Source organism: Stegostoma tigrinum, chromosome 6 (genome assembly GCF_030684315.1).
Source record: "Stegostoma tigrinum isolate sSteTig4 chromosome 6, sSteTig4.hap1, whole genome shotgun sequence".
Lineage (NCBI taxonomy): Eukaryota > Metazoa > Chordata > Chondrichthyes > Orectolobiformes > Stegostomatidae > Stegostoma > Stegostoma tigrinum.
Genome location: NC_081359.1, coordinates 109,971,865 through 109,984,364, shown reverse-complemented (window position 1 = coordinate 109,984,364; position 12,500 = coordinate 109,971,865). Strand labels below are relative to the sequence as shown.

General features: G+C 50.1%; 1 protein-coding gene across 8 annotated transcripts in view; it reads left to right on the top strand.

The window, feature by feature from the left end:
• LOC125453592 (arf-GAP with Rho-GAP domain, ANK repeat and PH domain-containing protein 1) overlaps positions 1–12,500 on the top strand; it is a 189,778-nt gene that overhangs the window by 146,321 nt on the left and 30,957 nt on the right. For all 8 annotated transcript variants that reach the window (XM_059646857.1, XM_059646859.1, XM_059646860.1 and 5 more), the window contains 5 exons: positions 959–1,122; positions 5,352–5,567; positions 6,449–6,554; positions 8,793–8,940; positions 10,989–11,075. In XM_059646857.1, the coding sequence (XP_059502840.1) occupies positions 959–1,122; positions 5,352–5,567; positions 6,449–6,554; positions 8,793–8,940; positions 10,989–11,075 (721 nt within the window). The remainder of the gene's footprint in view (positions 1–958; positions 1,123–5,351; positions 5,568–6,448; positions 6,555–8,792; positions 8,941–10,988; positions 11,076–12,500) is intronic.

Here is a 12,500-nt window from a genome sequence, read left to right as displayed (position 1 = left end):
CACCCTCACAAACAAAATAACTCGCTTTTATTTACTTCATTTGTCCTGAAGAAACAGTGGACTTGACTCAAAGCATTAACTCTGTTTCTCTCTCCAAACCAGCCGCCTGACCTGTTGAGTTTGTCTAGCACTTTTTCCCTCTATGCCCATCATCAATGGGAGACCATCAGTTCTAAAACTTGGCTCCCTCAGCACTGACCCTCCGACAGTGCGGCACTCCCTCAGCACTGACCCTCCGACAGTGCCGCACTCCTTCAGCACTGACCCTCCGACAGTGCGACGCTCCCTCAGCACTGACCCTCCGACAGTGCGACGCTCCCTCAGCACTGACCCTCCGACAGTGCGGGGCTCCCTCAGCACTGACCCTCCGACAGTGCGGGGCTCCCTCAGCACTGACCCTCCGACAGTGCGACGCTCCCTCAGCACTGACCCTCCGACAGTGCGACGCTCCCTCAGCACTGACCCTCCGACAGTGCGGCGCACCCTCAGTACAGACCCTCCGACAGTGCGGCGCTCCCTCAGCACTGACCCTCCGACAGTGCGGCACTCCCTCAGCACTGACTCTCCAACAGTGCGGTGCTCCCTCAGCACTGACCCTCTGACAGTGCGGCGCTCCCTCAGCACTGACCCTCCGACAGTGCCCACTCCCTCAGCACTGTCCCTCCGACAGTGCCCACTCCCTCAGCACTGACCCTCCGACAGTGCCCACTCCCTCAGCACTGACCCTCCGACAGTGCTCACTCCCTCAGCACTGACCCTCCGACAGTGCGGCACTCCCTCAGCACTGACCCTCCGACAGTGCCCACTCCCTCAGCACTGACCCTCCGACAGTCTGTGTGTGTGTGCGGTGTTTGTGATGTTGGAGTTAGTGCAGTGCAACGTGAAATGTAGTGACACCTGATAATACCGAGCGCTCGGTACTGTTGTGCCTCACTGTGACGTCTCCTCTGTGCTGCAGGACTCTCTACATCCAGGCCGTGAGGAAGCTGGACTTTATTGGTTGGAATAGTTCAATCCAGCGTGCTGCAGCCAGTGCAGGTAACACATTGTCTGAGCAGCAGCTGACGGACGAAGACATCCCCGTCATTGTGGATCGATGTATTGCCTACGTTACACAGTATGGTGAGTCAGCTCCCCATGTGCACTGTGCAGGCTCCTCACTCGGCTTGGTTTGCTCTGGGATAATGTCACCCCCTCAGCGTTTATCCTCAGCACGTGGTTCTCGCATCTATCCCAGGGAATGAGGCAATCTGGTGTTGCAGTGGGGATTTTGGAAATAGTTGCACCTGAGAGATATTTGGCCTCTCGAGGCCGCTCCACTGTTCAATAAGGCCATGGCTGAGCTTTTGCCTCAACGCCATCTCTTCACATTGTCCTTCAATCTCTTTAAACGCCACCACATTCTGCAAGATCCCCCCTCCAAGCCACTCACTATCCTGAGTTGGAAATATCTCACCGTCCCTTCACCGTCTTCAGGTCAAAATCCTGGAATTCCCTCCCTGAAGGCATTGTGGGTCAACCCAGTGCCAACAGGCTGCAGCAGTTCAAGAAGGCAGCTCAACCCCACCTTCTCAAGGGGGCCAACTAGGGATGGGCAATAAATGCTGGGCCCAGCCAACGACCCCCACGTCCCACAAATGAATTAAAACTGTCAAAGCATCCATCAGCTTCTGCCTTGGACCTGCTCAATGGGTGGGTTTCCATCAGATCCCTGGGGGAGACAACCTCAGAGATTCTGCAGCGTCTGAGTGAAGACAATTCTTCCTCATCCCAGTCATTGCCAATGTCCAACTGCTCCCAGGAACATGCCGCTCAGCCCTGGAGCCTGCTTCACTTTCCATGAGGATCCAGGCTGACCTGATGTCTCCATGTTCCTGCCCACCCTGTTCCTGATCAAGCTGCTTTCCATCTTCGCTCGAAAATATTTCCGAGGATTGTGCTGTCAGTCTCTTTTTCAGGAAGAGACTTCCAAGATTCACGAACCCCTTCGAGAAAGTTTTGTGCTCTGTCGCTGTCTTTGATCAGAGAACACTTTGTTTTTAAACCCGTTTTTTTCTTTTTTCGCTCATGGAATGTGGGTGTCTCTTGGGGGCTAGGCCAAGCATTTACTGCACACCCCTAACTACCTAGAGGGCAGATAACAACCAATCACATTGCTGTGGGTCCGGAGTCACACATAAACCAGACTCAGTGAGGATGGCACACATCACCCCACCAACCTCCGTATCCAATACATCATTCTCCTCCACTTCCGCCACCTGCAATCCAACCCCTCTACCAAATGTATATTTCCCTCTCCACCCCATCCACTTTTCGCTCTCTCCGGGACTCCCTCGCCTGGTCCACACACCCCTTCAGCCCCACCACCCCTGGCCCTTTTCCCTGCAACCGCAGGAAGTGCTACACCTCCCCTATAACTCCCCACCCCACCCCAATCCCAGACCCTAAGAAGATCTTCCACATCAAGCAGATGTTCACTTGCACATCTGCCAATGTGGTATACTGTATCCACTGTACCCGGTGTGGCTTCCTCTACATTGGGGAAACCAAGCGGAGGCTTGGGGACCGCTTTGCAGAACACCTCTGCTCGGTTCACAATAAACGACTGCACTTCCCAGTCATGAACCACTTCAGCTTCGCCGCCCACTCGCTGAGTGACATGCCCGCCCTGGGCCACCTGCAGTGCCACTACTATGCCACCCACAAACTGAAGGAGCAGCACCTCATATTCCACCTGGGGAGCTTGCAGCCCAATGGCCTAAACTTGGAGTTCACCAGTTTCAAAATCTCCCCACCCCCTAGCCTCATCCGATGACCAACCCTCCCTCTCACCCCCACCCCCTTGACCTGACACAGCTGTCCATCTTCTCTCCCGCCTATCCCCCTCTACCACCTCACTGACCAGTCCCTATCACTCTCTGCCCGCACTCACTTATCTCCATCCCACCTACCTTCCCCAGCACCACCTCTCCTCTCTCTATTTATTTCAGAGACCCCTTCCCCTCTCCCATTTCGGATGAAGGGTCTCAACCTGAAACGTCAGCTTTTGTGCTCCTGAGATGCTGCTTGGCCTGCTGTATTCATCCAGCTCCACGCTTTATTATCTCAGATTCTCCAGCATCTGCAGTTCTTGCAAACTCTGAAGGACGACAGTTTCCTTCCCTAAAGGGCATGTTGAACCTGATGGGTTTTTCCTCAACAAATGGTAGTGAATCCCTGGCCAACATTAGACTCTGAATCCCAGATTTTAAAAAAAAATTTATTGAATTCAAATTTCACCATTGGCCATGGTGAGATTCGAACCCGGGTCCCCAGAACATTATCTGGGTCTCTGGATTAACAGTCCAGCGATAATACCACTAGGCCATCACCTCCCCATTTATGGCTGAGCTGAGGAGAAATTTCTTCTCAGAGGGGAGTGAATCTCTGGAATTCTTTCCCACAGAGGGGCTGCCGAGGCTGGGTCGTTCAGTATATTCAGGGCTGAGAGACATTTTTAATCAGGAAGAGAGTTGATGATTATGGGGAAAAGGCGGGAAAGTGAAGTGGAGGATTAGCAAATCAACCACAATCTCATTGAATGCCAGAGAAGACTCGATGGGCTGAAAGGCCTACTTTTGCCCCTACATCTTTTATATTCTTTATAGAGTCATGCAGCATGGACACCGATCATTTGATGCAACCAGTCCTTGTGACCATAACCCCAAACTAAACTAGTCCCACCTGCCTGTGCATGGCCCTGATCCCTCCAAACATTCCTCATTCATGTTCTTAGCCAAATATCTTTTAAATATTGTATCTGTGGAGCCTTCATTTTAGATCCTTCCACAAAAGGAAATATTACCTGCACACTGACCTGATTGAGTCCCCTCAGAATCATGTGTGTTTCTCACTGAGACCTCCGACTCGTTTGTTCTCGAAAAGTTAGCTCTGCTTTCTGTTTCTCCGCAGATGCTGCTGAGTTTCTCTAGCACCCTCTGTCTTAAACCTAAGCCTGTCCAGTATTCTGAGCCTGTTGCCCCCAGCTCTCAACCCCCACCCTCAGAGGGCAAGTCCCCTCCTTCTGAGACAGCAACTCCCAGTTCGAGCCCTGCTCCACCATCACTGACGGTGTGATCACAACAGGCTTAGTGCCAGCTTATAATCAGAGCCTCATCGGGATCCACAGCACCAGGGAAACCGGCCCTTCAGCCCTGTCATGTCCAAGCTGGTCAAAAAACATCCACCTAGCCATTGTAATCCCTGCAGCACACCCATTGGTGAAGGAAAGATGGTAAGGTTCATCTTGGATCCAGCGTGACCACAACAGTCCAGACCTCTAAGATGGGAGACCCTGCTGGACCTGACTCTTGGGCTTGAGATGGACCAAGTTGGTCAGATGTCAACAGGAGGACATTTGTCGGGGGGTGGCGGTGGGGGGATGGTGGGGTGATCGCCATTTTGTTAGGATGACAGTGGAAAAGGACAAAGGAAAATCCCAAGTAAGAATAATTAGGTCAGAGAGAGGGGAAAGGAATGAGCTGGGCCGGACAGTCCCCCAATCAGGAGATCAGTCACGGTGTAGTCCGCCTGATAGAGTGTCAGGTAGAAAATACAACCGAGAACTGAGAGGAACGCAGGAAGGAGGTGATGGAGTAAATGAGAGAAGCAAAGACAGGTTTAGGAGATGAGGCTGGCAGCTAACTTCACTGAGAATCCCACAATCTTCTGTTGGCACGGAAACAGTCCACGGTGGTAAAAATAGGAGGAGGGCCAATCACGGGCCAAAATGGGGATTTACAGATGGAGGCACGGTGCATTGCAGGGGTGGGAGGGGGGGGTTTAATTGAATGCTTTTTGCATCTATCTTTACCAACGGGGCAGGAGCTGCCTAGAGGAGGGAGTAGCAGAGGAGGAAGGGGAGTCTCTAGAAGCGTTTATAATTGATAAGGAAGTGGGATTGGATAATATATAAGCAAAGAGTCAGGAGTTAGGCCATTCAGTCCTTCAGGCCTGCTCTACCATTCTATATGATCATGGCTGATCAGTCCACATTCTGTTTTTCTCCCCACACCGTCTGATCCCTTTACATCCAGAAATTACCTCTAACTCTTCGTTGAAAACATTCAGTGTTTTGGTCTCAACCACTTTCCGTGGCAGAGAATTTCACAGGATCCCCACCCTCTGGGTGAAGCCATTTCTCCCCATCTCAGTCTCCTTTACACTGTGACCCCCTGGCTCTGGACCCCTTGGTCATCAGGACCATCCTTCCTGCATTTACCCCTGCCCAGTTCCTTTAGACAGTTGTAGATGTTGATGTTTGGAGTAGCTCCTGGCTCTGCCTTTTAAAACCTGGATTTCCTCTTGCACAGGTTTGACCTCGGAAGGGATTTACAGGAAGAGTGGGCAGAAGTCGAAGACCACCAACCTGTTGGAGATGTTTGTGAAGGATGCCCGCAGCGTGCGGCTGAGGGAAGGGGACCATCAGGTTGATGATGTCTCCAACACCTTGAAGCGGTTCTTCAGGGAGAGTATTGGAGAAAGTGTCTTCACCGACCAGGTCTACCAGGATTGGCTGCACACCTCAAGTACGTTAGCCGTTTCTCGCGGGGCGCCGCATCTGAAACCCCAGCTCTGCCTACAGATGCAGAGTTTTAACGTGGTTCTAGAGGAGGGCATTGGACTCGAGACATCAAACTCCGTCTCTCTGCAGAATGCTCGCGGACCTGCTGAGTTTCTCCAGCACTTTTGAGCAGAGGGCAGATTTGGCTGGGCTTCGGGCGGAGTAACTGAAGAGTGGGGGCAGTGACAGGGTGTGACGCAAAGGGACACTGATGTAAAATTACTGGCAAACCGAGCCAACATGGAAATGAGGGAAGGCTCTCTAACAGCAGAGTGAGTAGTTGAGATGCGAGAACTGAATTGAGTTGGATGAGCATTATTGTCATGAGCCAGACCAGTACCGCGAAAAGTTTACAATTTTATAACATCATCTTTGTTACGATCGTTCCTGGGTACAGCTTCTTCAGCTAGAGCTCAGTTTTGATGTAATAATGTCACCAACATACTGTGCCATCTTAGGTACCGGGTACCTGGGTACAATCCCCTCCTTATACAATACAGAAATAGATGCAGATATATTTGTGGTGCTCAGACAAGAATTGGTCAAGTTGAGGCGTGTCCTTGGTGAGTACAACCTCGGATTGAGGATTGACCGGAAATAGAATATGGGGGTCTGCTGGGAGTGTGAGCCTGCACACCCAGCTGGTGGGTGGGAGGCCACTCAGCTTCGTTCGCAAACAGTACTAACCCCTAACCTCCTGAAGGCATTCCCAATGGGAAGAACGCCAACGGTGTGGGCACTCAGATGACGAATTAGCCCAAAGGGGGAGCAGGAAAGGTGCGAGCGTGACGACAAAATTGTTGGAATCACTCTCCAAACGGTGTGACTTTGATCTTGATTTCTCAGTGATCCCTGACGAGAGGCAGAAGATCCTGCAATACCAGAAGCTGTTTGCGTGCTTGCCGAAAGTCAACCGGGCAACACTCAAAGCCTTGATCAACCACCTCTACTGGTAAGTCTGTAACTCGCACTCGATCAAACCTGTAGTTCTGACACCGAGGCCCACCCCGCCACAAAACAACGGTGTAGCCTCCCAAAGGTGTCACCCCCAAAACCTGGGCTCAAGCCTAGACGCCCATCTCGGTGATGAAACAGGTTGGCTCTCACATCTGCTGTTATAGTGGCCTCACACTTACTGACACGGCAGTTTCAAGTGCTTATGTTTTCAGCCATCAGTACTTTAAGCGGTCTGGATAACTGACACTTTTATTGATGTGCTTGTGAACGGAAGTGTGGAAAGTTATGAATCTTCTTTTAGAGTTTTCTTTTATTTGCAATGCCCTCTTGTCACCTGACCCAGGTTCTAATCCCACCGCAGCAGCTGGTGGCATTCGAATTCAATAAAAATTTACAATTAAGAGTGTAATAATGACCGTGTGACAGTGGCAGATTGTTTGGAAATGCACCTGGCTCATTCAGGCCCTTTAGGGAAGGTAATCTGCCATCCTTATGCCCTACGTGTGACTCCAGACTCTCTGCAATGTGAGTGACTCTTATCACCCTCTGCAGTGGCCGAGTGAGACTCTTGGTTCAAGGACAGTAATGGATGGACAATGGAACAGGTCTTGTTGGCAATGTCCACATCCCAAGAACGTAAGAACTAGGAGCAGGAGTGGGCCACCTGGCCCATCGAACCTGCCCCGCCATTTAATAAGATCATGGCTGATTTTTATTTATTTTTTCTTTATTCATTCAAAGGGATGAGCTTATCGCTGACCAGGCAGCATTTATTGCCCGTCCCTAATTGCCCAGAGGACAGTTAAGAGTCAATCACATTGTGGTCTTTTTGTGGCCTCCGCTCCACCTACCTGCTCAGCTCCATAACCCTCAATTCCTTTACTGTTCAAAAATCTGTCTTTGCCTTAAAAATATTTAATGAGGAAGCTTCAACTGCTTCGCTGGCAGGAAATTCCACAGATCCACAACCCTTTGGCTGAAGACGTTCCTCCTCAACTCAGACCTAAATCTGCCCCCCATTATTTTGAGGTCATACCCCCTCGTTTCACCAGCCAGTAGGAACATCTTCCCTGCTTCTATCTTAACTATTACCTTCATAATTTTATATGTTTCCGTACAATCTCCCCATTCTTCTAAATTCCAGTGAGTATGATTAGATTCCCTACAGTGTGGAAACAGGCCCTTCAGCCCACAAGTCCACACCGCCCCTTGTAGCATCCCACACAGACCCATCCCCCTATAACCCACACACCCCTGAACACTACGGGCAATTTAGCATGGCCGATCCACCTATCCTGCACATCTTTGGACTGCGGGAGGAAACCAGGGCACCCGGAGGAATCCCGTGCAGACATGGAGAGAATGTACAAACTCCACACAGGCAGTTGCCCGAGGCTGGAATCGAACTCAGGTCCCTGGCGCTGTGAGGCTGCCGTGCTAACCACGGAGCCACTGTGCCGCCTTCTCATATAGTCCCAGTCTACTCGATCTCTCCTTATAAACCTACCCTGTCACTTCCGGAATCCACCGAATGAATCTCCCCTGTACCCCGCCCAGTGCCAGTCCATCCTTTCTCGGGTGAGAACACCAAAACTGTACACAGTACTCCATAGAGGAATTGAGAGAAAATGGCTTTCCTGTTTCACATTGTGAGCATGTCCGTGGCGCAGTCTACATCCACCTGAGAGGTTCGCCATCTCGTCTAAAAGGGAGGCATCCCTGGCAGTACAGCACTTCCTTGGCACTGCAGTGGGAGTGCCAGCTTGGATTTTCTGCTTGAGTGGGACTTGAACCCCTAATCTTGTGATTCCAAGCTGTGAGTGCCGCCCCTCAAACTACAGACGATCAGCTGTGCCTTGGGTTCTCTTCCTTTGACAACTGCAGGTGGGATGAGGACATCGCTGGCCGGACCAGCATTTATTGCCCCATCCCTAATTGCCCAGAGGGCAGTTAAGAGTCACCCACATTGCTGTGGGTCTGGAGTCACATGTAGGCCTAAAGGGCATTAATGAACCAGGTGGGTTTTTCCCAACAACTGACAATGGATTCATGGTCGTCGTTAGTTTCTTAATTCCAGATATTTATTGAATTCATATTCCACCATCTGCGATGGCAGGACTTGAACCCTGTTCCCCAGAACAGTGTCTGGGTCTCTGGATAAGCCATCACCACTCCTTGACTGTTGATTGTTGAAGTGATGTTGAAAGGAGTTTGATGACTGCTTTGTCGCCAGTGTCCAGAGACTATCAGATAAGAATCAGATGACGGTGCACAACCTGGCCATTGTGTTTGGGCCCACGCTGTTCCAGATGGACGGACAGGACAATAAGGCTGGCCGTGTGGTGGAGGATCTCGTCAATCACTTCATCGACCTCTTCAACGTAAGTCGTGCTCAGTTGGCTGGATGGCTGGCTTGCACTACAGCACGAGGCCAACAATACGTGCTCAATTCCCATACGAGACTCTCCTCCTCAACCTCTTCCCCCTTGCCTGAGGCATGATGACTTCCACCAGTTAAACTACGACTGATCATCTCTCGCTGCCTCATGATGGAGTATCTCTACAGTTCACTAAAGGCTGTGGTGAGACTACCTTTATACCACAGGGAAGACCCTTACTCCAATACTCTCCGCTCCCACCACCTCTTCACCCCCCCAACTCCCTGGCCCTCCCCATCTGCCTATATTTAGGAAAAGGGGCAATACATCAGTATCAACAGGTGACTCATAGAGTCGCAGCCTGAGAATTAGGGCCAGACGCTATGGGAGAGATGTTGGGCAGCACGGTGGCTCAGTGATTAGCTCTCTGCCTACAGCGTCAGGGACCCAGGTTCAATTCCAACCTCTTGTGACTGTTTGTGTAAAGTTTTCACATTCTCCTCATGCCTGTGTGGGTTTCCTCCCACAGTCCTGTACGGGCGGATTGGCCGTGGATACGAGGGTTAAGCCATGGGGAAACATAGTATTACAGGGATTGGGTGCGTCTGGGTGGGATGCTCTTCACAGGGTCAGTGTAGACTTGAGGGCTGAATGGCCTGCTTCCACTGGTTTATGGATCCTATTCCGTGGATTCACTGCTACACTCAAAGGGCAGAGTGAAGAATTCTGGGGAAAAGGCAGGATCAGATCAGCCATGATCTTATGAGGTGGGAGAGCAGACTTGATGAGCTGAATGGCCTAGTGTTATTGGGGAAAGGAATAAAAGTCACAAATAAAAGAGTCACAAATGTGATGAGGAAATCTCCAGATGGAGCAAGTAGTTAGGATTTGGGAATACTCCTCAGTGGGAGCCTGGTGAATTTGGGAATACACCTCAGTGGGAGTCTGGTGGATTTGGGAATACACCTTGCTGGGATCCTGGTCGATTTGGGAAAACACCTCAGTGAGAGCCTGGTAGATTTGGGAATACACCTCAGTGAGAGCCTGGTGGATTTGGGAATACACCTTGCTGGGATCCTGGTCGATTTGGGAATACACCTCAGTGAGAGCCTGGTGGATTTGGGAATACACCTTGCTGGGATCCTGGTGGATTTGGGAATACACCTCAGTGGGAGCCTGGTGGATTTGGGAATACACCTTGCTGGGATCCTGGTCGATTTGGGAATACACCTCAGTGAGAGCCTGGTGGATTTGGGAATACACCTTGCTGGGATCCTGGTGGATTTGGGAATACACCTCAGTGGGAGCCTGGTGGATTTGGGAATACACCACAGTGGGAGCCTGGTGGATTTGGGAATACACCTCAGTGAGAGCCTGGTGGATTTGGGAATACACCACAGTGGGAGCCTGGTGGATTTGGGGATACACCTCAGTGGGAATCTGGTGGATTTGGGAATACACCTCAGTGGGAATCTGGTAGAGTCTGGCTGATTTGATACGATTGTATTTCACACCCAGTTTGAAAGGGAGGAGTGTGGGTATAGAATAGTTGGGGGGTAGTTTCAACTTAAATAAGAGCAACTGCGTGACCATAAAAGTGAAATGAGCTGAAATGAACAGGGATTCTAGGTGAGAGAGAGAATTTAAGGGGATATTTCAGAATACTCAGTGAAGAAACATGGAATAGAGATTTGTGATTTAGGTTAAGGGGACCTGTAACAGGAAGGACATAGATACATTGAGAAATAGCTCAGAGCTGGTTTAGTTGGGTCAGTGGGTTGTTTTATGAGGAATGTTTATACAGACTCGGCTTGTTCCCACTGGAGTTTAGAACAGTGAGCAGTGACTGGATTGAAATGTGTCAGGCTCAGCTGAGGAATTTCAAAGGGAGTTAGGCAGTAATTTGTGAAGGAATAGTGAGCAGATTTATAGGGAGAAGGTGGGAATAGGCCAGCAGGTGCTTGCTCGGAGAGCTGTCATTGACACAATGGGCCGAATGGCCTGCTGCATTGCGAAGATATCTGTGAACTCTGTCTGTTTTGCCTCCACAGGTGGATGAACTGCAGCTTAAGAAGCAACTTGACGAAATTGTCAGCATCATTAAACTGCGGGATGCATGCTTGGTGCAACCCAGCCAGGTAGGCTGAGTTAACCCTTATCTTCCCAGTTAGCTGTGAGAGGAACAAACCTATCACCCTGTCTTGAAGCCTCCAGCGTTCTCTGTGCGTCATTCCAAGGTTACAGACAGCCAATCTCGGAGCACTGTGGAAAACAGCACACTCTGAGAGGCACTGAAGCAATATTGATCAGTTCCGTTTTCAACATGACATCCAAACTGACCTCAATGCTACAGTCGTAAAGCTCCCCACATGAACCAGCGATAGTAAGAACTGCCGGAGTCAGGAATAACACAGTGTGGAGCTGGAGGAACACAACAGGCCAGGCAGCATCAGAGGAGCAGGAACGTTGAGATCCTGAGTTCCTCCAGCTCCACACTGTGTTAACATGAACCAGAAGCCAGTTTTATCTTGCAATAAGGACTGCAATACCCAAAAACAAACGGAAAGAACTGTGGGCGCTGGAAATTAGAAAGAGAAAGAAACATTGCTGCAAAATCTCAGCATCGGTGGAGAGAAACAGAATTAATGCTTCGGGTCCAGTGACCCTTCCTGAGAGCTGCAAACCGCAAACTGCTTTGTTCAAAGCTAAAAAAAAATCTGTTAGTCTAAAGACCCTCATAAGACCATGAACCCCCTATAGTTATGTTTAGTCTTGCAACTAGTACACGACACTCCTTTAATAATGTCCTCACTGTATCCTGGCAACAGACCTCATGGTGCAGAGGTCTCAGTCTCCATCTTATGGAGGTCACTTGCAGCATGAAAGTCTGAGGGAAGGTATACTTCTGACCTGCTTAGTTTTAGCCCAGACACGTGAGCACCTGATTAAAAACCGAATCTACTGCAGATGTGCGAATCAGGAACAAAAACAGAAGTCGCTGGAAAAGCTCAGCAGATCTGACAGCATCTGTGAAGGGAACAAAAGTCAGAGTTAACGTTTCGGGCCCACTGACCCTTCCTCAGAACCCAGCCAGGTTTTTCAGCAGCTTCAGTTTTTGGTTCCTAGAGTAATAATAATGCTGAGGTAGAGGATATAGTTGCTTTTGTCCCAGAGGGTCGTAGGGCTGTTGTCTCATTAGACAGAGAGATGGAGAGACAGGGACAGAGATGGTTTAACCTCAGCTGATGTGGAATTGAGCCCTAACTGTTGGCATTGCTTTAGCTCAGAGATAACAAAGTGTAGAGCTGGATGACCACAGCAGGCCAAGCAGCATCTCAGGAGCACAGGCCTAGACCCGTCTGGGGCTGAAATGTCAGCTTTTGTGCTCCTGAGATGCTGCTTGGCCTGTTGTGTTCATCCAGCTTCACACTTTGTTATCTCGGATTCTCCAGCATCTGCAGTTCCCATTATCTCTTGCTTTAGTTCAGTTGGCTGCACAGCTGCTTTATAGAACATAGAACATAGAAAAGTACAGCACAGTACAGGACCTTCGGCCCACGATG